The 27,602-nt window shown below is 47.0% G+C and overlaps 2 protein-coding genes across 2 annotated transcripts in view; both read right to left on the bottom strand.

Annotated features, from left to right (window-relative positions):
• The window catches only part of znf385d (zinc finger protein 385D), a 56,084-nt gene that overhangs the window by 9,005 nt on the left and 19,477 nt on the right, over positions 1-27,602 (bottom strand). The window contains exons 3-4 of the mRNA XM_079734886.1: positions 20,454-20,561; positions 10,488-10,656 (exon numbers count right to left, since the gene is read on the bottom strand). Coding sequence (XP_079591012.1) covers positions 10,488-10,656; positions 20,454-20,561 — 277 coding nt within the window. The remainder of the gene's footprint in view (positions 1-10,487; positions 10,657-20,453; positions 20,562-27,602) is intronic.
• Positions 15,447-16,393, bottom strand: LOC307074648 (tetraspanin-8-like). The gene has a single exon (XM_079734898.1). It carries the CDS (start codon positions 16,310-16,312, stop codon positions 15,614-15,616), a length of 699 nt encoding a protein of 232 aa, XP_079591024.1. The 5' UTR covers positions 16,313-16,393; the 3' UTR covers positions 15,447-15,613.

Raw genomic sequence — 27,602 nt, 5'->3', positions numbered from 1 at the left:
TCAGTTTCATCCCTGCACGCAGCTGCTTTCGGCCAACAGTCACTTATGAAAATGACATTCAGCCCCGGATGACGGGCTGATCGATGGCGGTGTGTCTCTCTCTGTCGCCCCACAGCCCCGCGTCAGGCGGCGGCGTTCAGCCCCCGAGAGGAGAGGGGATCGATAGTGAATCACATTCTAGCTGCTTTCATCAACACGGATGTACGGTTCTTATTTATCAAGGTCTGTCGATGGACGCGCCTTCATCAAGTCTCATCGAGGGGTCCGTTTATTAAATATATATTGAATTACTTGAATATTAGATGAATTTAACCATGAGCGTCGCTAGCAATTGAAAACATTCGGGGCCAAAGCCCAGAAGTTAGAGTCCTTTTAAAAGACGGGTTCAGGGGTTCCTCCCCCGAGAAAATTTGAAAATCGGGCTGATGAAATATGCAATTGTAACGTAGTTTGAGAAGGAAAGGAAAGACCAATCGTCATGTCTGACTCACGTCGGGGCAGGCCTACCTACCACCTACTTACCAAGCAACCTAGGTTACTAATAGTCATACTGGTTTAAATAATACATTTGATAGTATTTCCCATCTTTGCTGAGCAAGAGTTTTGTTCGAAAGTTCAGTGATTGAAACAAATTAAAGCCCGGGCTATTGACGTTTTACGGTACCACTGTCATGCACCTACCCGATGTCAAGTGTGGAACGGGTTGAATTCACTGCGGGTCTCTCTTCTTATATCCATCTTACAAAATATATTTTATTACTGTCCTCCTCAACACTCTCTGATCTCACTAAAAGGCTAGAGCTATAGGGCTATAGCCTCGAATGCCCAGGTCTAACGACGCGCCTGAATGTAACTATTGTCGTCCTGTAGCCAGGATGAAAGGAGCGTGGACAGGGATCTTTGGTTGTTTACTATCATGACCATCAAATAACTTCAGTGTATTACATAATTTAGTTTAGCTTAGGTTAACTTGTAATGAAATCTGGTGACTGCATTTCCTTCATTCCAATGTAAAGCTGTGATTTTGTTAATAATCGAAATTGCTTGCTTGCAATTTGCAAGCACCGTGACACATTACGATAAAAGGATAGTACTTTGGCACGAATCTGTGTCAAAATATTTTAAAAGAATAAAAAGCGTAGCTTTGGGAGAAATGAAACACAGCCTTTACGGACATTTTCCATCATAAATGATCCCAAAAAAACCTTTACAGAATCCTTCAAAATAAAGGTCATTAACTCACAATTCTTTGTCCACGCAAGCAGAGGAGCACACAGAGCCCTTACTGTGACGCGGCCCCACCTTGTCACTTCTCATGAATAATGTGTTCTCCGTCTCAAGCGAAGGAGCGAAGAAGCTACCATCTTTGACCCTTTTCAATTGAAAAGCCCTGCCCCCTCACTCAAGACTCGCCGCATGACGGCGTGCCAGCAAATCAGCCGTCAAAACAACTCTGCGGCCCCGGCCATCACAATCTGTCCATCGCAGGCCCCCCACCAGGGGCTCCAGAGCCTGTCACCACACCTGCTTCTCTGGGCAGCCTGTCAGCTCCACCCCCGTTCTGGACCAGTGAGGACGGAGCATCTTTGAAGGGTTCTCTTTTTTTTGATGGGGGCTTTGATTGATGTGTTGTCACAGTTGTTTAGCGAATGAGACAAGTGCGTGGTGGGGGGTACTGCTGGCACTCCTGGCCTTGATTTTCGTCGGCCCCTGCGTGGCGGCGTTTGAGTTTTATTTGACCGCGACGATGAGCAGAGGTTGACGTGCTTGCTGAAGTTCCGATCTAATTCTGAACAGAAGATCTTGATTGCAATCGGTTAACAATCAGCGAAGGTTGACACACATCGGTGATGTTGATTGCATTTGTAAAGAGGTGTTCTTGTGCTAACTCCTTAAAGTAGACATACGTGCAAGTGGTTCGATCTTATTGTAAATACCTTGGAAGGTTTTAAAATTTTCAAATACTGTGTCATGTATTTATAAAAGAAGGCCAAACAACAGATCAAGATCGTCTACTGGAAGACTGTGTAAACAACTGACTCAGAACACCCTGCGAACAACCTTGGGGTGTTTGGTTCCTTGTCTGATTGCGAGGGACAGCCGAGATATCGAAAACATATGCAAACTCATTCCGAATGACATTATCATCGTCATTCACCTTCATCTGAATAATGCCTGCGTATAAAAATAGTCAATGTCATGGGGGAGAACCGCTTCAGCGAGTCGGGTAACCTTGGTAACAAATCGCACAACAAACTGAACAACAGGAAAGTCAGGGTCCCACTGGCCTATAAAACATGTGTTTGTGTGTGTGTGTGTGTGTGTGTGTGTGTGTGTGTGTGTGTGTGTGTGTGTGTGTGTGTGTGTGTGTGTGTGTGTGTGTGTGTGTGCGCGTGGAACAAAGGAGAGTGTATGTGTGTGGGTGAGTGTGGGGAAAGAGGGAGACAGAGTGTGTGTGTGTGTTTGTGTGTGTATGTGTGTGTGGGGGGGGGAAGAGGGAGACAGAGTGTGTGTGTGTGTGTGTGTGTATGTGTGTGTGTGTGTCTGTGTGTGGAAAGAGGGAGAAAGAGTGTGTTTGTGTGTGTGTGTGTGCGGCAGTGTTCGTGTGCATTTGTGCGTGTCGAGTGTGCGTGTGAACAGGTATAGATGCGTGACCTTTGAAGGACCTCTGGGAGAGAGAGCCCTGTCAGACGGGAAAGCTAGCCCCCCAGACATAAAGCTTTGGACAGCCGTTTAGGGAATTCCATGTCAAACTACGCGTGTACACGCGTAGTTTGACATGGAGGACCATCACCATGTATGTGTTTACCCTCCATTATGAGGACATACCTACAACATGTATATACCCTCCATTATGAGGACATTCCTACATATGTATTTACCCTCCATTATGAGGACATACCTACAACATGTATATACCCTCCATTATGAGGACATTCCTACATATGTATTTACCCTCCATTATGAGGACAGACCTACAACATGTATTTACCCTCCATTATGAGGACATACCTACGATATGTATTAACCCTCCATTATGAGGACAGACCTACAACATGTATTTACCCTCCATTATGAGAACATACCTACGATATGTATTAACCCTCCATTATGTGGCCATACCAACAACATGTTTTTACCCTCCATTATGATAACATACCTACAATATGTATTTACCCTCAATTGTGGGGACTGTAACATATGCTTTTGTCCTTGCATTATAAGGACTGCAAGGTCAATAAAGAGCGATGGCGCCGTAGGAAGTGTGCTTGATTATAAAGTACTTTGGGGGGGGGGCTAGGACAGGCCCCTCTCTACCGCTCTGGATGCCGGATCCCGTTATCCATATGCCCACTCGCTGTGACCTAGTGGGCTCCCGGGAGGAGCCCCGCCAAGAACTCAATCGGAGCTCGTTAATGGAGGTAATGACTGTGATCAATCTAAAGTTGAGGTGGGTGGATGGGGGAGGAGGGAGAACAAAGGGGGAGAGAGACAGAGGGAGAGACAGAGGGAGATACCGACGGAGGCGTTCGTGACAGAGGGTAAAAAAAATTGCAGAGTTCCAAAAAATCGCATGTGGAAAAAAAAACAGCTAATGAAAAAGACAGGAGATTAATGGAGTGTTTGGTGAACACGACAATAGGATAGAGAAAAATGAGTTGGCGCATTTAGGGCAAAGAGGGATCTGAGTGGGTAGGCAGGAGAGGGGCGGAGCTACCCGGACCTGGGAAGGTGAAAAGGAACACACTGCACCGTTCAATCTTCCAAACAAAAAAGGCCGGAAGCACCCTTAACCACCTTCAGAATTGGGGACCTGCACAAGCCGGTTCTCAATGTCCCTGGAACGTGTCTGCAGCTGTATTTTTAGCTCGCTGCTCAAGGTAGCATTGCCGTGAGATGCGTTCTAACGACGGCAGAGCAGAAGTCTGAGACAAGGCAGGGAATACATTAGGACTGGAAACACTCGACGAAGAGACCGAGATCAAAGAGATATGATAAGATGTTCTAAACTTATACCAGATGGGAAATTAGGGTCAGTTTCACAGCAGAAAGTACAGCACTGCAACAGCAATTAACAAAATAGTTATCTTTTTACACAAGTTAAAATGGGAGAATTTTAACTGCAGTAAAAGGGAACAAAGGATAGGAGGAAAGAGAGTGAAGAGAGTGGTATTCTGGCACTCCCGGATGACCAATTATAATCTCCTCCCCCTATCCCAAGCTTCTCCGATGTGCGTGTACCGGGATGCCCCACACCATCCTCTGAAGAGTGAGCCCTGGAGAGACGGAGTGGGAATAACACCCCTTCACTCCACAAGCCTTCCACTCCATTTAGCCTCCCAGCCAATCAAGGGTCTCCCCAGAGGTATGCCTACCTTCCTCCATGATGGAGGGATTAAGTTGTGTAATTAAAATGATCGGCCTCCATTATGGTGTGTTACCAAACCAAAGGACACCGGTCCCCGAAGGCCATCCTCACGCTTGACAGCTCAAATTACACCATTCATTCTTTTATTTTTCCCCCCCATGTTAATGTGTTTGGTCATTCGGAGTGTGAGAGCTGACAAACCCACAGAGTCGAGTGTTTGGGGCCTGTTTAAAAGATTGATGATGGTACACATGTAATTACTCAAAATGCCTTCACAGATTACTGGGACTTGGTTTTGCGTAAGCCTCCACTCTGGGAAGGAAAAAGGTCTGTCTGTCATTGGCGTATTCCGGGGTCTGGATTCGATAACGCCACTCGTCTTCCGGTCTCGTCCCACCCAGAGAGCTTCTGAAATAGGCACCCCAAATCCCCGGCCAACTCCCTTTTAAAAAAAACAAGACACCCCCCTCTGCATGAAGGTAGACAGCCCTTCCAATCAAAGTCCCTCATTCCAAAACCTTTCAGAAGTTCAGTGCGCCCTGTGTGTCTTTGCAGAACTCTGAAGACCGGCAAGGTATTTTTAGAAAAGAGGTCTCATGTGATGGGGAAGGTGTGGAGAGGGGGATTGTAGCTGAACACGTCCCAGCTTCCCCTCCCCCCCGCAGACAGCCAGCTCTATACAGCTGTTGGCTGGCTCCCCTGACGATGTGCTGTTTAATAGCTAATATCAGGCTACATTTCCTCACTCACTGGACCGGAACACAGAGATGGCAGGGGGTTGCTGTGGGTGACGGTATCACACACTCTCTCTCTCCCTCTCTCTCTCTCTCTCTCTCTCTCTCTCTCTTTCTCTCTCACTCGATTTCTCTTTCTCTCTTTCTTTTTCTGTGCCTCAGCTTCTCTCGCCTCAGCTTCTCGACTGACGGTTTTTATCTCAGTATATTTCTGTGCTTTCTGTCCTATTCCTTTTGGTTTAGAGATATCTCTCTCTTTCACTCTCTCGCTCTCTTGTTGGTATTCGTTTTGGTTGGTCATTTATGTCTTTCTCCTTTCCTCCATCTCTGTGCTTGTTATCGCTCTGTCCTGGACTATTGCTGGTTTCCTCTGTATACTCCTGTCCCCTCTTTGTCTATCCCTGTCCCTCTTTTTTGGTTTCCGGTTATGTCTCTCTCTCCCTTGCTGGTCTCTTTGTCCTTGAATGATTTTGGCCACTCACTTTCTCTGTCTCTCTTGAGACATGAGTCTCTCTGTGCCATTTTCCCATTCTGTGTATATTTATGTCCTAGTCTATCTTGGTTTTATTTTGTTGTTTGGGTTTCGTTAGGTTTGTGGGTAGCGCTCTCTCTTCCATTTCTCTGTACTGTACTCTCATTGTGTCTCTGGTGTTTTCTCTCTATCTGTGTATATATCTGTCTCTCACTCTGTCGTTTGGATTCTAAGAACTATCTCAGTCTCTCCCTGTCATTGACTTTGTCAGTCGGTCTCTGTCTCCATCTTGATATCTGTTTCTCGTTTGTTCGGCATCTGTTTGCCTGTTGGCCCCTCTCCATCGAAGTCCCTCTCTCTTTCGGCCCGTCTTTCTACATCTGTCTGTATGTCTGAACGATCAATTCAATTAGAAAATGATTTATTAGCATGTCAGGTGAAAGTGTTATGTGTCAAGTTGGGTAGACAACAACTAAATCTTGTCTCACTACTGCATTGCATGTCCCTCTCTCTCTCTCTCTTCATTTAATTTTCTCTCTCTCGCATCCAGCCCTTCCCACCAGTTCCCGCTCAATCCCTCTTTTAATCTCAACCTCTCCCTTCCCTGCCATTCCTTGTTTGTCACTCTCTCCTCATCTCCCTCTCCCTCCCCATATCCCTCCCTCGCCTCATCTTCCTCTCTTTCTCTTGCTCTCCCCAGCACCGGTTGTAGCACACGCACACAAACACACACGGACACGCACACACACTGTCTCCTGACGGGCGGTCCCTGAGTCACTGGCGGATCTATAATGGCTCCAAACACTCACACTCACACACACACACACACACACACACACCCACACACACACACACACACACACACACACACACGCACGACTGGAAAGAGAGGGGGATAGAGGTTGAGATGGAGGGATGGAGAGACGGAGGGAGCCAGGGAGGCAGCAGGGAGAGAGAAAGATCTAGATGAAGAGAGAGGCGGCGAGACAGGGGGGAGGGAGATAGACAGATAGAGATGAAAGGAGAGAGAGGAGGAGGTGTTGGGAGAGGTAGAGAGGCAGGTAGATGTAGAAGAGGTAGACAGGGAGGGGATAAGAAAGAAAGATGGAGATGAAGAGAGAGAGAGATGGAAATGGAGGGAGAGAGAAACTGAGGCAGAGAGCAGGAAAGACAGAGATAAAGAGAGGGAGGCGAAACAGATGGAAGGAAAGAGAAAGATAGGGAGAAAGAGATGGAGAGAGTTGAAGAGAGGCCAAGTTAAAGACGAGAGAGAGACAGAGAGAGATGAAGAGAGAGAGACAGAGAGAGATGAGGAGGGAGAGACAGAGATAGATGAAGAGAGAGAGACAGAGAGAGATGAAGAGAGAGAGACAGAGATGATGAAGAGCGAGAGACAGAGAGAGATGAAGAGAGAGACAGAGATAGATGAAGAGAGAGAGACAGAGAGAGATGAGGAGGGAGAGACAGAAATAGATGAAGAGAGAGAGACAGAGAGAGATGAAGAGAGAGAGACAGAGATGATGAAGAGCGAGAGACAGAGAGAGATGAAGAGAGAGAGACAGAGATAGATGAAGAGAGAGAGACAGAGAGAGATGAAGAGAGAGAGACAGAGATAGATGAAGAGAGAGAGACAGAGAGAGATGAAGAGAGAGACAGAGAGAGATGCGGAGGGAGAGACAGAGATAGATGAAGAGAGAGAGACAGAGATAGATGAAGAGAGAGAGACAGAGAGAGATGAAGAGAGAGAGACAGAGAGAGATGAGGAGGGAGAGACAGAGATGATGAAGAGCAAGAGACAGAGAGAGATGAAGAGAGAGAGACAGAGAGAGATGAGGAGGGAGAGACAGAGATGATGAAGAGCGAGAGACAGAGAGAGATGAAGAGAGAGAGACAGAGAGAGATGCGGAGGGAGAGGTGCAGGAGGCCTGATTCCAGCGTGCAGTTCGGACTCGGGCGACCACTAGCAGTGGAACTCTCCCTCTCTCTCCCCCTATTGGTACGACCTCAACACAAACATTCCACCGCTCAGCTCTGCCGGGAGACTAAGGAAAATGTCATCTGGGAGCGTCATTCCAGAATAGAGCTCACCCCTGCAAGATGAAGTAATGTGTTTTCATAATCCCCCTGTCCCTTCGAAACACACATGCATACGTACATACATACGCGCACACACGCACGCACACATTAATGCGCACACGCATACACATGCATGAAAATATACAAACACACTCACACGTTAATGCACACACACGCATACACATGCATGAACACACACACACGCGCACACACACACACACACACACACACACACACACACACACATGAATGCACGCATGCATGAACACACACACACACACACACGCACACACACAAACAAATGCACACACGCATGCACACACGCGATTACACTGTCTCATGACCCGGGCGTTCCCTTTCTTTCCAGTAAGCAGTTTACCATCGCCGTGACTGCCCTGTGCCTCAGCCTAGGCAGACACCGCCTCTTCCCCCCCTCCTCTCCAATTAATCCCTCTGTCATCTGAGCACATTAATATTCATTATGCGGTGTTGCGACGCAAGTGGCAAACCGCCCCCCACTCCGCCGTTACCGCCGCCGAGTAGCGATAGCGCTATTAAAAACGCCGCCGTCTGAGAAAACTTTGTGGCGGGACCTGTGCTAATGATGAACGGCCCTGTGGCGGCGTGTTGACGCACGCCGGAGTGCCTGCTGGGCTCTCGGGTCCCATGGCTGTCTTTACAATAACACAGAGGAGGATATTTTCTTAGCGTTGCAACGAGTGCCATTCCCTGAATGTCTGAAGGTGATTAATTTTACGTTCAGGAGTCTCTCTCTCTCTCTCTCTCTCTCTCTCTCTCTCTCTCTCTCTCTCTCTCTCTCTCTCTCTCACACACATTCTCTTCTAACTACTCCAGTGTGTTGGGGGGGCTGTTGAACATGAGCACCTTTTCAAAACATGTTTGCTAAAATATATGCTTTGACTCTTTTAGTACCTCTCTCTCTCTCGCTCGCTCTCTCTCTCAGGGGGTCTTGTGCATGTTCTTTCCACTTGTTTTAATTCAATAGGAGAAAAGGCAGCGGGGGACCAGCTTTCCGTGTGCATTACATCTTGCCTCCCCCGAGAGAGAGGGCGCTACATGGGCTCGGTTGGAGGAGCAGAAATAGAGTGCCGGTGTAAAATATGGCGATGAAGCTGCGCTTGAAGCGCGTTTGGATGCCAGACGATGCGCTGCAGCTGCTGGGGGAAGAGGAGGAAAGACTTAGAGCAGCAAATTTCAACACTGAGGTCTCCTCGTAGGAAAATAATCACGACGGGACGTATTCTATTTTTATTGTTTATATTACGTAACCTTGAAACATAATATAATATATCTCTCAAAGAAATATATCTGTCTCAGATGTCTACTTCCCCGAGGCATGTTTTTGGCTGTTTTTGGTTAAACAATCTTAAAAACCATTAAACCCCACCAAACATCCTTGAGGGCTTCCTTAATTCCTGCCAACATACCCCGCCACTAAATTTCCATAACCCTTAGTTGTGGTGGAACCCACGAACCACGCATCATCCCCCACGCGGGTGGGGGATGATTACATCGACTGCAGACAGAATCTGGATCTAGCAGCCAGGGACTGGGATCTAGGTCATGGTGTGAGCGGTAGGATGCTGTGTTCATATATTAATACACATACCAAGTGGGAACCCTCTGAATAAACTTGTTAAGCATCTCGTCTAGAAACCATGACGACTGTATACATTCTATTCTGAATACTACCTGGGTAGCACGGTATGCAGGACTTGGAATAACGCGTTGAGTTGTCATGGTTTCCAGAAGAGCTTGATCTAGAACAGATATGGGCCACAAGGCTCGAGGGCTCCCAGATCGACCTGTGGACCGTCTCAATCCGGGCCGCCACGCAGTGTTTCCAACAAATAGCCATCACTTGGGCAGGCCTCCCAGCTTTATAACGGACGCCAAACTATATTTGGCGACCCGTTTTAGCATTTCTTATTTATTTTTCTTATCCCTCCGAGAGACCGGCGCCATCTGCCATCGATAGTGTCTCCAATACATAGACTATTATTATACTGTTTCAAATGTTTTAAATAGTGTCGTATTACAATGTAGAGCGGTGCACAAGTCATTGATTCGTGCTCGCTCTCTCTCTCTCACCAACACACTGACAACGGAGCGTCTATGAATAGCCTCTCCTCTGCGTGCACACTGTGAACCAAAACATGATCCTGAGCAGCGGGAAGGATTGTTATATTGGACTCATATATTGTTTCAGTTCAGGAAGTAACAGTGGGGGGGGGGGCTTCGAGATGCTTGAATGGAGGAAGCAGAGAGGAAACCCCCTCAGGCAGGACTTTAACAGAACAGGAACAATACATTAATGGTAGACCTATTGGGGCCAAGGGATCAGTATTTATCCCTTTTGCTCGAGGGATGATCTGCAATTATCAAGGTTATAGTCAAATCTTAGCCTATTCAAGGGATGATCAGGTCTATTTACATAAAAAAAAGACTTGTGTCATAAACACCTGCTCAAGACAGCCATGTGTTCAGATGCATACGTGTACTGCAGACGTGGCTACAGCGATCTTCTGTAAAAAAAAAACAACGAATTGATTACGGGGCCATCGCGTCAAGTCATATTACAGCCGTTTATACTCCAAAAGGGTGACATCATGACAAGGTGTGGGCGTCCAGCCCTCTCTCCTCCGTTGATCAATCCAGACATGGCCGCAAGCAGAGCTCCTCGGACCGGTACACCTAATATGGCCGTAATTAGCTTCCCGGCGACACATGGCGAGAGAAAGTCGCGGAACGCAACACACAGAGGTTTGTCGATTTTGGATGACACAACTCAAGCGGTACAAAAACAGTTCCTCACCTTTCCGTTCGGCGTCATTGGGGCTTTGCGACGTGTTGATGCCCTTGGCGTTTTCTTGCTTTGCAGTTTCCTTGGCGACCGCTGAGCCTTTCAGCCTGGTCTTTGGAGTGCCGTGGGCTTTTAGCTTCTTGGCATGTTTGGTCCCCTTGTAATGGGCCAGGGCCTGGCTCTGCAATGGGAACAGAACACAGTCAGAACAGGCTCGGATGAAAAGCAGTGTGTCAGTGATTGGCACCATGAGTACTGAGTTAGCCTGTGTAGCCTAGCAGGGGGCAGGTCATAGCGCCGGAAATGACTGGTGAGGAGTCTTAACTTCTAAAATTGTTATGGTCTCTTGGTTGGATTATGAATAATACAGTTATTCAAATACGAATCAAAGCACTTATTAATCAAAGCTTACCCAACTTATTTTTCCGGTTATTGAAAGCCCTGACCTAGTGGTTTTGTGCAACCCTGTCTCATACCAAAATGTAGTATAGCTACGTTGGTCCACAGCGGAAGACTTAGTAGTTTCACATAAGGGCTCTTTTTTTGTGTCTATTCTTTGCTATAGGCCTATCCAGTTCCTGTCTGCAAAAACAAACGAGATGACTGACATATACTCTGTGGAGTTTGCCATATTTTTATATCGATTTGGCATAAAAATTAGTATGGATAACATTTCTAGTGTATTTTTTTTTTTTTGTAATACTATTATTGTAAAAAATCAGAATTTTTTTAATAGAATATTGTGTTCATAAAACATGTTCATGTTCATGTATTAAAGGATATATAGTTAATATTACAGGATATATGCGTGCATCTTAAAGAAAAGTAAATAACGGCCATACGTCGTAAACAAGCACATATGGATATATACCATAATTGATGAGCTATATTTTTGTTCGGGATCCCTTAGGCCCCCTAAGGGATCCCGAACAAAAATATAGCTCATTGTTCCACGTGTTTGAAATACATGTTGTGTAATAAAATATGCCATTTTGCTTATTTTTTTAATAGAATATACAGTGATTCTAGTCCCTCAAAAAAGCCCAAAAAACATGAAAAACGCCACGAGCAGTTTAACTGACTTACTTAACATCCTATACAATTTTGCAAACAGAAACAGTCACGTGACTAGGAGGCAGGCCTATTGAAATTAGCCCAAAAAAACGTGGGCATTCACAATTTTAAAGGCATTATTTTGACTACGTTTTCTGCTGTGGACCAACATAGCTATACTACATTTTGGTGTGATACTGGGTTGTTCTGTGAGAAACTTTCAAGGTTTTCTTCTGGAAACAGTTCAGGTTAGACTTTGGAAGAAACTTCATGTTTAATATTGTTAGGCTTCCTGAGGTCACTGTAAAAATGCTCTGATAGGCCCCCCTTAGCAATGATTATTCAGGAGACGACACAGAGACATAGGGTCAGCTCGCCAATATCTTCCACAGATTTTTCTCTTATGATTAAAAAACAGGTAAACAACAACACTGTCCTCAGAGAGTCTAACCACGTCGCAGCAGCCGGGATCAGCTTCACGACAGGACATTTATTCTGCCACGGCGCAGGCACCGGGACACTTTGAGAGCGGCTTTTAGAAACCCTCGATCCCACCTTGGAAAAAGGTTCTAAACCGCGCCAACGGCCAGGGGGACCGGGAAGACTAGGAGGACCAGGGGGATGGGGACATGGGGGCCCGGGAAGACTAGGAGGACCAGGGGGATGGGGACATGGGGGACCGGGAAGACTAGGAGGACCAGGGGGACCAGGGTGACGTCTGGGACGATGAGGACTTGGACGACTAGGAGGACCAGGGGGTACAGGGGGACCAGGCGGACAGGGAAGACTAGGAGGACCAGGGAGACGTGGGGGACCAGGGGACCAGGAGGAAGTGGTGGACCAAGAGGACCACGGTGACCAGGGTTATGTCGGGGACCAGGGGGATGTGGGGGACCAGGGGGACTGGGATGACTAGGAGGACTAGGGGACCAGGGGGACGTTTGGGACCAGGAGGACCGGGAAGACTCGGAGGACCAGGGGACCACGGGGACCAGGAGGGCCGGGAAGACTCGGAGGACCGGGAAGACTCGGAGGACCAGGGGACCAGGGGGACGTGGGGTACCAGGGTGACGGGCTGGACCAGGGTCACTGCGGCCTCAGAATAAATGACCACATAAATGAACGAGTAGGTAAGAGCGGCGACCGATGCGTTTGGGGGGAAGTCGTTTAAGACGTTCTCAGACGTCTTCTTGTTTGTGTGATGTGGTGCAGAGTGGGCCGGGAGAATGAGAGTGTTGTGCTGAAGAACAGTGAAGGTGGCTTTGGAAGCTTTCTCTCCGGTGGTTTTCATATAAGTGGTTAATGTGTTTCTTCCTTTGTGGCTCTTATACAGTGTCTTGTCAGTGAGTCCATTGTAGGAAAGCACTTTGAGGCGGTTGTGATTTTTTTTGCCAGAAAACAAGCCTCCATAATCAAGTAAACATGATCGCCCGGTTTAGTGCTCAGTCTATTGATCGCAAAATAAATGTCCACTGGAAAGCGAAGCATGTTGACTGTTCAGCACAACACCATAAGCTGCACACGTTGGACATTTGTTTGTCTGTGAATTACATGTCTGAACTAACAGCTGATTTGGGGGGGAAATAATAGCATGAAAAAGATGTATGTTACGTATTCATTTTCCCACAAAATGAAAAAATAGCTCTCTTAGGTCCAAATTGGGAACCTTTAGTTCAACTACTTCAATACCACGATATATGAAAAGTACTTTTTCCAATTACATTGCTCAATTGTCAACTGTAAATCATTGACAGCTAGCTTTAGCTTTGGATTCAAGTGTCAATTTGAAACTCTACCATAGGTAGCAACCGCGACAAACCATTTCTCCTTTTGAAAAGCTATGTCTCCCTCCAACCTCAGGTTTCATTCAGACGCCTCACAAAAGAAGTTCTAAAATTGCCATCAGACTGACGTTGGAAAGGGCCTCTAAGCAATTTTTTAAGTCATTTATTTTCAACTGCTAACAACATCACTCAAGATATTCCAATATTTTTTGGCACATTGAGACTCCGACCTGAGCTATCTTACGAAAATCAGACCACTATGCTTTGATAAAGACAAATAATAACAAAGGGAACACAGTGGTTATAAAATATCCAATGTTTACATCTCCACCAATTTGTTTAATTACCAAGGACCACCAGTGCCCTTAAGCAAGCATCGTTAACAACTGTGGTGTTAACCCTGGCCCCAGCAGCAGTGGTGGTGGAACAGGGAACCAGGCAGCAGCGATCCCATAGGCACCAGCTGTGGGGGTAAGGCAATCACCCAGCGGAGGTCTTTGGCCAATCAGGGCCAAAAGAAAAACCTGAAGAAAAGCCTCTCAAACACATGTCCTGTCCTCACGTACGCGGATGTCTTTGTTTACATAGTTTATCCACTGTACTGCGTTTTGGTCCTTTGCAAAAGCTTTTTGATCAAGCCTTTGCAAACTGCTTCAATACTGAAGTTGACTTTTCCGTAAACTAACCTTGAAACCCGTCCTTTTTGCACAATATTACCAGTTATGACAAGATCTACAACTCATCTTCTGAGATGTCAAATGAGCGTGTGGTTAAAGTTTCTCCAAGCCAACCGTTAAATTAAAAACAAATGTTTAGCCTCTTAGTTTTATCGAACCATGTTTACGGGCGTGAAACACACATCCATAAATAAACCGAGTTCGTCAAGTTGCTCTAATGTCTTTCCTTTGGGGTAACCAAAATTCTTGTGGGGGGTTTTACGCCTGCGTGGGCCTGAGTGGGCGGAGGTAGAGAAGATGTGTGTAGAGGAGGAGAAGGAGAAGGAGGGGATGAGGGGAGGGGATGAGTGAGGCTGGGGGCTCTAGGTATGGAAGTCTGTGAGGAAAGGGAGGAGAGGAGGAAACAATCAGAGGGAAGGAGATGAAAAGGGGGTAATGGAGAGGGGGGAGATACATAGAAGAGCACCAGGGGTGATAGGAGAGACGAGAGGCGGGGAGGGGGGAGAAGAGGTGAATAAGGGAGAGAAAATGGAGGAGTGACGAGGGAAAAGAGAGGAGAGGGGTGTAGTGAAGGGGAGAAGACTAGAGGAGTAGGAAAGCTAGGACAAGAGAGAGAACACAAGGCAGACAAAAAGTCCCTGTGTTCAGACAAGCACGAATGGTCGGGCGCCTGCTCCTTTGAAGTTCAGCTGAAACTGCAACACAGACAATCTTCTGTGAACTCTCCAGGGTAAACCCTGTGAGTAGTGTATGTATGTAGACCAACAGAGAAGGCAGGAACGCATGCTAAACGGGCAGGAGATGGGGGTTGGGGAGGGTGGTAGTAAGGGAAGGATTCTGAAGGGGGGGGGGGGAGGGGGTAACCATCAAATATCAACACATCACAGGTCAGGTCGTTGTCCGCTCTTTGTTGGGTAAATAAAGTTGTTGAGGGAACCGTGGTGTACTCTTACCGGAGGGCGGAACGACACTGAGACGAACAACAGAGTGAGAGACGCACTGACGGCATGTATGCTGAGTTCACTGTGAAACTATGTGCGCACACGCACACACACAATGCGCGTGTTTGTAGATCGGTGGGTTCACAGCTGGTCTAGAGACACTAATCCGGGATGGATAGCCCGAATTATTTATGACTCTATTTTCTGGCACTTGAGAATGTTGCATACTGTTTGAAATCTGATCAATCACGGCCTCCTCTGTAAAACTTGAGAATGTGTCCGAGTGTGTGTGTGTGTGTGTGTGTGTGTGTGTCTGTTTGATTGTGCGTGTGTGTCTGTGAAGGAGATAGGAGGATTTAAAGAAAGTAGGGTAAAGTCTATTTTTATTGCAACTGGAATGTGTCTATGTGGATTCTCTCTTGGTAATAATTATCTTGATGTTGGTTAAATTTGTTAGCCTCGCAACCCCACTACTACACACAGAAGAAGAAAAACAAGTAGACCAAAGATTTACTCAAAAATGTGTAATAAGTCATTGATATATTCTCTCCCCACAACACCACTATTAACAAACAAGGAAGTGAAACTAAATGCCATCAAACAACTCTCAAAAATAAGTATTTCCTCTACATTTCTCCATGAACAACAACACCGTCAAGATTGGCACTGTATACGTCCCATGACTAGATAATACTCTTGTTCCCGACTGAGACCTGACACATCAACGCCAAGGAGAAGGCCATGCCGATGACCATGACGGCGGCGAGGGCGAAGGCCACGCCCATGAGCGCGCCCGAGACGCGGTCCAGCCACGTGAGGAGGTAGGGCAGGCACGGCGTGGCGAACACGTCCCGCCCGTCCAGCGCCGTGCAGTTTCTCGACGTGTCAGTGCAGTTGCAGGAGTCGGGCACCTCGAGGGAGCTGTTGCTCCAGTCCTCTTGGCCCTTGAAGAAGCCGCAGCACTTCCCCGCCCTCTCCACGCTCTGGAAGGACTCCTGCACCTCCTTGGGCGCCTCGGCCAGCGGCCCCAGCTTCTCGAATTGGGCCCTGACAAGGTCCTGGGCCGTGTCCGTGCGGGCCATGGCCCCCAGCACCCCCACGGCCAGCAGCATGAGGAGCATGGCCAGGAGGCCCAGGAAGAAGAGCGCGAGCAGGCAACGGCTCTCGGCGGCGGCGCCGCAGCAGCCCAGGAAGCCGACCACCAGGGTGATGGCGCCCACCCAGACCATGAGGTGGACGGCCGGCAGGAGCTCGTCGGTGATCTGGTACTCCGTCCGGTTGGAGCTGGCGTGGGCTGAGACCCCCAGGACCACGGCGCCGCAGATGAAGAACAGGAAGTTGAGCGTGAAGAGGAGGCACTTGAGCATTTTGTTGACCGCCATCGTCGCGGAGACTCCTCGGGATACAGCTCGAGGCGGATCAGGCAAAGGAATGGCCTGGAGCTAGCAGACGTCGTTGTTTTTGTGTGTCAGGAGACTGCTTGGATTGGTTGGTTATCTTTGCCGCCCTTTTCTTCCCGGGATGACCAATCAAAGTTTCCCCCACCACCACTTCCCACTTTGAGGACAGTATTGGTGGGCGTGTCTTTGGCATAACAATGGAATGGGGGCTGCTGTGATGGGATGACCCAGCCCCCACTCTCGGACCAACCGTCAGTGAAATCTGACCTTTGAGCAGCATTTGTTTTACCTGAGCACAGGTATGCCCACATTTCACGAATGTGATGAACCCAAACAATGACTTGGTGAAACATAAAAACCTTTAGATAATATTTATAAATCCGTAAGAGATAGAAAGGGCTACTTGTTTGTATTAGGAACCTTGTGTAAATTAATAAACCGTAATGACTAGCCGGATCAAAGGGAACTTTGTGTGAAACACACTGCTGGACTGAGTCCTGCTAGATAAAAGGGTTACACATCTGGCTCAACGCGTTAACTACAACTCCAGATAAGGGACCTATATCGACCACTCTCCTCTTATAAAAGCCTCTTAAAAAACTTGAGCCACTGTCGTTTTAGGCTCACAGCTCACCCTGGAGGGGCGGGGGGGGGAATTAGAGAGAGCAGCAGAGCGCTGTGCTTTATTATTTATTTAATACAAGCCCTTTCTGCCCCGACTTCCTCTGCAGAGTCATTCACTCTAATTTGGGCCAGGTTCCAAAGACGCATTATAAAACTGATTGTCTCCAGTTAAACAGTCTCTTACCAACTCAGTGTACAGATCTCTCTGTCTGTGGTGTAGATGTTGTGGAAAAATTGCAGACAGACTAGGTGTTCTGGTTAAAGACGGGTTGGGCAGACGGGTAAACTGGTCCGTCTCTTTGTTATCACAAATGTTGATTTAATGATGCGTGATCACATTTTTTTGAAAGCGGGAAAATTACCTACAGGGACATTGAATCACGCTTGAGAGATGCAGAGAAGGGCTTCAAAATAGTGGGAATACCTGCAGTTCACCAGCACAAGTGATTGTTCTGGGTAATTAATCAAGGTGCGGGCGTATGAGAATGACACTTAAAATACCTCCAGTACAGAATGCAATCAGCCCCTTGCTGGGAGCAGGAAATGTGAGGGTTGTTTAAAGGCAGATATGTTGGAGTGCTTGGTCAACAACCCGTGAGGTAATAGCACACATATAATTGGATATGGAAAATGTGGCTGAGGTTACAAAACTTTTATTTTAAATTTCACACCCTTGGTACATCATAGTAAAAACTTTAGGCAAAAGGTGCCAAATACTTAGCAAATGCCAGAAACATATATGAACAAAGCCCAGACATAAGGTTTACTGTAATAATATTCCATTAAACTATTTTTACCAAAAGCATGTTTAGGGGTGTGTCAATTTTCCAACATTGGCCATTGAAAATATAAATGTGTATTAATACTTTTTACTTTCTACACCAGAGTTTATGTGACATCAGACCTCCAGAGCCTTGTATAGATATATGTTTATTATACTAAAGGTTAATTTAAGTTAGTCACATCCAACACTTGTATGTTCTGTTTGCCACACATTTTTAGTATGTTTTCTACAGTTAATATGTTTCTGGGAAATACTAGTGCAACATAAACTACATTATATTTTACAGTTATTAAAAAAACATTGGACAGTTGTCCCTAATGTTAATCTGAAGCTCACTTCATGCTTGTCCCAATTTGAACTGAGATTGCTGTTCTGTGAGTTTGGATTTTTTATCCTGTTTAGTTCATCTTTAGTTTATGTCTAAACTTTACGTTAACGTTCCCTCTTTGGAGCAACTCATTAGCAGTTATGTGTGCTTTCTGTCTGGTGCCTTAAAGGATAATTGCGAAAACGATTATTGTTGGCGGTTTCTCTCCTCCTTTTTTTCCAGGGATGGAGCCTTGGGTTCCTCTGTCTCACAAAAACCAGGTGTTTCACTTGAGGAGGTCTGAGTAGATAATCGGTCTATTGTATACCATTGTTGAGATTACCATGCAGGTGTGAAGCAATCCCTTTCCTCTGATTCACAAACAAAGGCTTGTGTCATCACACCGGTGGTGATGAAAAGGATCTGTAAGCAAACACTCACTGTCTGGTCGCCAGAGGAATTGGTCGTGTCGATGAGATTTGCATCAGAAAAAACGGGCTGTGTTGTCGGGAGAAAGGAGTAACCCTAACCCTAACCCCACACACACACACACAAAAGCACACACCACCTTCTGACCTTTAAGACAACGACAGTATGAAAACAACTAATGGGCGCATGCTAATGGTGACATGATCTCCACACCCACGCCTCGACCGTTGCTGAGTCACGGTGGGCTGATGGGTGGTTGTGCAGCAAGCAGAGAGGGCCCCGAGGCTGGGGGGTCCTGGTATCTGGTGGAACAGGGCTCAGGGCGGGGCAGCGGAGGGCTTGGAACCCGGCAGCACACAAACGTTGGATGACATCTATTTTCAAAGATTTTATTATCTCTATCTAAACTCAATTTATATCCAATGAAATAGCCTATTATTAACTTTACTAGACTGAAAGTACACAAACAGTCCTGGTATCCCTAGTCTGGTTCCCTGTGCATCTCGTCAGGTATTGGGCCTGCATGGTCTGTAAGTGGGGAACGGTTGAGAGGATTTACATTCAAAAGACAATGCGACTCATACACATATACATTCTCTATTGACAGCCAACAACACACATTCACAGGAGTGCATACTCTCTCCGCCCCTCTCTTTTAAATATGAACATAAAATGGGGATTTGAACACTTTCCATTCTCTCATGAGAAGTGCATTACTAACGTTGCTAAAGCCCAAAGGTTCTGGGGTTCCAAACCCCAACGTACCCGGTCTACCTGTGGACATCCTTGAGAAAGAGGCCCTGGCATTACCCCTCCCTGCTCATTAACGCAGGCAAGTTGCTTTCAATTTTATTGGTGCAGCTCTTAAGTCCTTATAGTCTCAAAGGGCTTCACAGTTCCCCTTCACACGTCATAAATTAAGGGCGGGGGAAATTTCACTTAATTATCAAGTTAGAAACCTTGAGAAAGAACACAGAAAGAGGGATCCCTCCCTGGCTATAGGTGCCATAATGAGCCAACATAATGGTAGCATAATAAGCAAAACAGTGTACGAAAACAGTAACAGTAAAGCCTTTTGTGGTACACAGTAATGCCAGTAACTGCTCTGACGCCATGTTTAACTCACTCAACAGGGTGGGTGTTAGTTCACACAGTGTGACTGTTGGTTCACGCCACACACACACACACACACACACACACACACACACACACACACACACACACACACACACACACACACACACACACACACACACACACATACAGAAAAAGCTAGCCCATGGACAGCATGCCTAGATCAGCCACAAGCTAAGCTTAAGCTAGCCACCTTTATCCTTGTTGGCAATACCTTGGCAAGACGGGAACTTTCACCAGTAATTTTCTACCAGAGTACAAATATTCAAAGGTTTATGTGCCTATAACACTCTATTTAAAACACATTTCAGCACACCGATAGACTCCTTAATTGAAAGCAGCTTGTCTTTCTTAAGTTTGAACCAGTGGTCGTCCAACATCTAAGCCAGTTCTCTCTCACCGAGTTTGGTCAGGTGACAGGTAGGGACCACACCCCCTTTTCCTTCCCCCATCTCCATCAAGCCGACGTATCCCTCTTGGTCCAAACTGTCAACTAAACTAGATTCATCGAGAACCGAGGTTCCTTAACTGTTTCATGCCATGATTCAGCGATACATTGTCAGTAGCATGTCCAAAAAAGTACTATAATTAACATTTATTAATCAATAAAGTACTCCCCTTTTCAGTCTCCAAACATACTTTTGACCAAATTAAACAGGGCAAAAGGAATATCGTTTGGATTTAAAAATATATATAATGGATGTTATTGCGTCCATGCCACGACCTACTTGGTCACCTACTGTGACCCACTCATGGCTTGCGGCCCACAGATTGAGAACCACTGTCCTTGAATGCGGCTGAAAAGTACAGAGACTGGTTTTGTGTGCAGGCTTAACCGGACTCACCTGGGAGTTGAACCTCAGCTGGCACACACTGCAAGACACATGCTTCCTCTTGACCGTGGGCACCACCCCCAGGGTATGATGCAACACAGCCTTCTGCACCGGGTCCATCTGAGACAGGAGGTAGAGAGATACCGGGACAGACAGAGAGAGAGACATTTTGTAATTTAATATACGTCTTCTTTTTTTATACACTACTTTACGTTGCGTGCTTTGGCAATGTAAATGCATGCTTTTCATGACAGAAAAGCCCATTGAACTTGAAATATGAGATGTAAGCGAGAGAGAGTGATATGAGAGAGACTACTAGTGAGAGAGAGGAAGCGAGAAACAGAGAAACAGAGAGAGAGAGAGAGGAGAGAGAGAGAGAGAGAGAGAGAGAGAGATAGATACCCTTAGAAAAACCCAGAGAGAAGGAGAGGCCCAGGGAGACAGAGAGAAAGACCGAGAGAAGCAGAGTGGTAGAGAGACCCTGGGTAACACAGCGCGAGTCAGACAGAGCCAGACAGAGGGAGACAGAGCGAGATAGATAGCGACAAAGATAGATAACTAATGAAGACACAGTACTCAACAACAGCAGCCTGTAAATATGTTAGTGAGGAGCCCAAAGCCGCTCTGGGCTCCTGGCTGACACATCACACGCTCAAGCATTCACACCCACACACACACGCACACACACACACACACACACACACACACACACACACACACACAGGCACACGCTCACACACGCACACACACACACACATCCACACACTGAACTTAGAGCCCGGACATAAATCTCTGCAGCTATAACAGTTGCCTGGCACGCTGGGCAGATATACCATGCACAGGATCCCTATTGGCACACGCCACGGGGGTCATTTTTCTGATCTCTCCTGGAAGACCACTACTCCTGTAGCCATCCGGGATCAGAGTCTGCCTGACTGCTAAGTGATCAACACGGCTGATTCATGGAGGGGTCTAAATATACAGCCTGGAGGTTCAGGCTGTGGATTTTATATTTGGCAGGAATCTGGTTGGTTGTAAAGCAAAACAATTATAAAGTAGTAAATACGTGAATAATGAAAAATAATACCACTAATAGACCATTTTAGTGTTACATCCATAGGATAAATACTAAATACCAAGACCGACCAAGACAGAGTTGTAAAATAAATGAAAAGAAATACAAACAATAAAGAATAAATACCGAAAAAGTAAATAATGAAATACATGAAATACCTAAGAAAAACCAAAATAGGCCGTAACCGTGTTTTAAAAGAACCACAAAGACAGAGTGCAACAGAGGCCCCCAGGAATGCCGCATCAGGGGGGATAATAAGAGCACAAGTGAATGAAGAGTGCCTGGCTTGCGGAGGTGGAGAAGCGGAAGGTGCAGAGTGTGGTGGTGTTTAATATGTCTCGATAATAGCACCGTGCAAAGGCTGACGCACTCTCGAAGAGGCAGCTGTCAGATCTATTTGTGTTTGTGTGCGTGTGTGTGTGTGTGTGTGTCTGTGTGTGAGTGTGTGTTAATGATCAGTATGCTATCGTAGGCCTACATGGTATTATGTTTAATGATCTTTTCTTACATTTCAAATCTTGACCATTGGGTGGGGTGTTGTAACCCTGAAACCAACTCTCTCTCTCTCTCTCTCTCTCTCTCTCTCTCTATCTTTCACCTTCTCTCTACCCACTCTCTCTCTCCTCTCTATTTCTCTCTCTCTCTCTCCTCTCTCTCTCTCTCTCTCTCTCTCTCTCTCTCTCTCTCTCTCTCTCTGTCTCTCTGTCTCTCTCTTCCAACACAACCACCTCCTCTCTCCTCCCCTCAGTGACTGTGACTCACGGTATTACTTTAAGAAAAATATCCAAGCCTAAAACTCTTATGAAAAAAGTCTTCCATCATAAATCTCACCCAACTTTTCCGCTTTTTTTTTTGCTTCTTTCGTTTCTATTCCATTTTTTTGTCTTGTGTGTGTGTGTGAGAGATGACATATGCATTTGGCGTATTTGCAAGTTTTTCTGGCGAGGCAAAGCTGCAAGTCGAGAGCACAGAGAGAGAGGGGAGAGAGAGAGAGAGAGAGAGAGAGAGAGAGGGGAGAGACAGAGAGACAGGCAGTCTGGCACACTGAAAGACTGGCCCAGAGTTCTGGAGAGCAGCAGTTTAACACATCTGGGCTGCGAGCGAAGACAAAAAAAAAAACTCAAAGCAATACCCCTAACTGAAACTGGACTAGGAACATGTTATTTCACACCGGTGCTGAAGGAACAGCCAGTCAAAGGGAAATAGAGTAAAATGAGATGGAGAGGAGGCTGCATTAAATAAGGTAACGCAGCGGAAATCGATGCAGTTTCGTTTTTCTGCTTCAAAGGGAATTCATTATTGAGGATCAAAAATGTGCCCGTACGGCTCAGGAGTCATATCCACTGTGCACTTTTGGCCAGGCTGTCTCAATTACCCATAATTCAATCTGATCCCCCACCACATTACTGTTTGCTGGGTCGTTTTTTTCGAAGAGTAGTACCGGTATTTCAGTCTCCGTCTCCCGGCTGGGTGGATAGATGTGTTCTTGGCGTTCCCGTGGCGCCCAGCTGCACAGAACACACACCAGGGAGAACGAGTTCCCTGAGATCTGCTCAACCCAGCTGCAGGACCCTCCACACACACACACACACACACACACACACACACACACACACACACACACTCACACACACACACACACACACACACACACACACACACACACACACACACACACACACACACACACACACAGAACACATAATATACACGCAAGCACAGACAATCCAAAAAGCCAACAGACAAAATCCACACAAGCCCCCACACCAAACACACACGACATCTTACACACCCCACGCATACACAGCGGCACACACACACCAAACTGTCATTGGACCTAAACCCATACACTGTTCTCAGGCCCTGAATGGGATGCAAACATGTACTTGAGTAAATGAGCACCCTTCAAGCGTATCATAAGCGTGTTCAATTTTCTTTTAATAGAAAATTGTTTTGTAATCATTGCAATCATCGCATGCACATACAAACAAACAAACAAACACACACACACACACAAAGCTCAACATTACAACACAGACACAACAACATCTTTATCTCTGCAAAAAAAAGGCCATTGCTTTGTCTCTGTCTGGGGGTGTGTGGGTTGGGTGCCCCTTCTTGTTTGTCCTTCTCTGATTGACTCTGTCAGGTTGTGGGCGGCAGGGGGGAGGGTCATCTACTGGATGTTCACTGACAGCCCGTTGGGGTGGGCTGGAGCCAACCGACAAGCTGGGACAGATAACGCAAGGGGACAACTAAGGTGATGCAGGCGGGGGATAAGAACAATAATAAAAAGCAGGGAGGGGGTGAGCACCAACTCATCTCCAGCCTTGGAGAATGAGTGGGGAGGGAGGAGGCTAGTTACTGGAACAGCACCACTCTGTAAGGAGAGCTGTAATGATAATGAGGATTATTATTATTGTTATACGGCCGTTCGGGTTGCAATCTCAAAGGTTAAGCACTTTTAAAATGATCATCTGTCCTTCTGTCTGTCTGTCTGTCTGTCTGTCTGTCTGTCTGTCTGTCTGTCTGTCTGATTTGAAGCCCACATCCTTGCCTGCCTGGCTGCTTGTATATACACAAAGAGGTCTGGAGGTGAGACAGAGAGAAGGAGAGGAAAGAGAGAGAGAATGGGAGAGTCACCAGCCTTGTTTACCGTCAAGTAAAGTTGGATGAATGACCTGTCAGATGTAACCCCCTCCCCCTCCTAACCTCCGCCACCTGACCTGGTCAGGAAGTTCCCATCAGCCACTGCTGCCACTGCAGACAGATAGCGGCTGAGGTATCACATTAGCGATGCCCGTGTTTAATTAGCGAGTCAAATACAGAGCAAGAGATTGCATTAAAAGGTGTACGTTTGTGTGACACTGTGTGTGTGCATGTGTGCATGTGTGTGAGTGTGTGAGTGTGAGTGTGAGTATTAAATGTTCTTTAGAAATGCAAGAAACTGTATAAATCTGACACCACAATTTATAAAGTGGTACAATAAGTTGTGTCGGGGTTTCTTTGTATTTCTTCACCTCAAAAATCCCATTTCTGTGCTAAAATACCAGCCTGTAATACGTGAAAGGCAGTGTCTGAATGCTGAACGCGTATTTATTGCAATTATATTTCAGGGGGGTGGGTGATTATGTGGTGCGTAATAGCCCATAGCTACTCAAGCAGGAAGCTAGAGGAGGAGAGAAGAGGTAGAGATGATATGAGCAAAAGAGAGAGAGAGAGAGAGAGTGAGAGAGAGCGAGGAGACGAAACCAACACTGAGCACTTCCACTGAACAGGGAAATTCACTTTGAATCAAAGCCATACGCTCTCCCTATAATCTTCCATCATCATACAGCAACGGTTTTATCTGAGCCACTAAAGATGTCTCTGATCTCCTCTTTCTCCCCCCCCTTCCCTGCCCCCAAACCTCCCGGGGTGGCTGAAGCAAGGGACCTGATCTGTCCTGCCAGACAGATCAGGTCATGTACTATAGGATGATAGGATAATGTCATTCTTCTACTTATTGGCAGAGCGATCGGTGGCTCTGGCTCACCGTTGGCTCCGACCAGCCGTGAACCACGAGACTAACCCGAGCGAGGGGGGATACAGGACGGTACGGAGACGCTCCTGTGATCCTCTGAGGTGGTTTAACCGACCGGAGCGAGGGGAGATACAGGGCGGTACGGAGGAGCTCCTGTGATCCTCTGAGGTGGTTTTGTTCTTGTCTTTTGCTTTGAAACAGAATGCGGTCGCTGCTGTACTGACGAAGGCCTTTTTTGTGATTCTCACCACTTGAAGCTCTTTCTTCCCTCACCGGGGTTTTTAAAAGAGAGAGAGACGGAGACAGAGAGAGAGAGAGACAGAGACAAAGACAGAGAGAGAGACAGACACAGAGACAGAGAGAGAGACAGAGACAGAGACAGAGAGAGAGAGAGAGGGACAACTGCAGACTGCCGCAGAGCCCCAGAGGCTCAGAGACAGAGAGACAGAGAGAGGGACAGAGACAGAGACAGAGAGTGAGAGAGAGAGAGACAACAGCGAACTGCCGCAGAACCCCAGCGGCTCAGAGAGAGAGACGGAGAGAGGGTGGTGTAAACCACGCGAAGGCAGAAACCTCTCGACTCTGGCTGGGCACGCTTTATCTAAAGTGACGGCCTCCCTCCTCTCTTCTCTACCGCCTTGCCGCTCTCTGCCTCCGCCTCTCTTCTCCCTCCTTCTTTCCTTCACTCAGTTAGCCTGCCTTCTACTTTCCTGTCCCTCTCGCTCCTCCCTTTTCTCACTGTCTTATTATTTTTCGCTCCCTCTCACTAATCATCCCTCCCTTTGCTGTCATCTCTCTCTCTCTCTTTCTCTCTCTCTCTCTCTGATTCCTTGCCTTACTACCCCTCTCTCTCTCTCTCTCTCTCTCTCTCTCTCTCTCTCTCTTGCTCTGCTTCTATCTGTTTTCATTACCTCCAGCTCACATCCAACTGCACACATAAAGCACACTACAAAAAACGACTGAGTTAATAATGCAATCCTGTCCCCACACACACACACACACACACACACACACACACACACACACACAAACACACACACACACACACACACACACACACACACACAACACACACACACACACACACACACACACACAAACGCACACACACACACACTCATTCAGCATTCAGTGATTTTCTTTACTAACTTCTTACACAGTAGACAATACAGTGTCTCTACTATATGCTTCCTTCCTTATTCTCTATCTTATTCTTGAATGTTCCTTTACCTCCTTTTGAACCAGAGAAGGTTATTCTCCCAGCCAGAAGGATGTGGGTTAAATCTCCCTCATATCCGCTATGTTAAGCAAGATGAACCTAACCCTTGCCTGCTCTTAAAGACAAGAAGTCTCTCTAAATCACCTAGGATAACAGGATGTCCTGCTATGAATGTGAATAGTAAATCACCACATGTCTCAAAACAGTGCTCCTTCTCCTCTGAACTGAGTCACCCTGAGTGGGTGGTGGCGGCTGTGAGGGTGTTGGTGGTGGTGAGGAAGGTGGTGGTGGTGAGGGAAGAGGTGGTGGTGAGGAAGGTGGTGGTGGTGAGGGAGGTGGTGGTGGTGAGGGAAGAGGTGGTGGTGAGGAAGGTGGTGGTGGTGAGGGAGGTGGTGGTGGTGAGGGAGGTGGAGGCTGGGTGGTGCTGGTGGTAGTGAGGGAGGTGGTGGTATGGGAGGTGGTGGCGGTGAGGAAGGTGCCTGATGTGAGGGGGGGAGGGAGAGGGGTTCAGTAGAGTCTCTCTCTCCCTGTCTCCCCTGAGGCATGCCGCCTGCCTGTCTCTGTCTCCCCTGAGATGAGGACATAAAAAAACCCACAAAAAATGCAGCATCTGTTCACCTCCATCCACCTGCGGCTCTTCAGCCCACCCCGGTACCCTCCCCCCTGGTGGGGGAGGCGCGCACGGCTGTGTCGATAATGGCCTGATTACACCGCGCAGGCTGTTTAAAACACAACACAAAACCTTTTATAGCGCTGGGATGTGGCTGTTTTGCCTAATGAGGTCCGTACGACCGAGAGGACGCGTGTATGACTGTATGACTGTATGGGCATGAGTGTGTGAGTGTGTGAATACAAGTGTGTTTGGTTAGTGCCAGAGTGCGTCCATCTAAAGCACTCTGAGTGCGCCATGTGCCAGGAATGCGTGACAGGCCAAGGAAGGAGAGTGCTACGTCGCTGCATTCAAAGTGTTTCTGCGTTTTATTATCGGCTGCATATGAATCAGCCTCTCTCGGCGAAGCAGCTGAGCTCCCGCGGACGCTCTTTCCGGATAGCAGGTTTTGATTTTTTCTTTGCTAAATTCCCTGGCGGGGTAAATTGCTAATCCATCATGATATCAAAGCGCTCGGCGGACACCCGCGGCGCCCCGCTCACGGAGGCGCTCGATGAAAAACCAAGATGAGGCAATCCGTCTTCCGCTAATATTCACCTGTGAATATCCAACAGAGCCAGTTGTAATCAGAGGTGGGGGGATTGCCAATCCCCCCCCACCCCCGAACCTCTTATCCCGGAAATCAATGGCCTTAGATCGTAAAAATGCAAGAGCCACCTGCGGACCTTAGAACC

The sequence above is a fragment of the Pollachius pollachius genome, assembly GCF_949987615.1.
Source record: "Pollachius pollachius genome assembly, chromosome: 1".
Lineage (NCBI taxonomy): Eukaryota > Metazoa > Chordata > Actinopteri > Gadiformes > Gadidae > Pollachius > Pollachius pollachius.
This window is presented reverse-complemented; position numbering and strand designations above follow the sequence as displayed.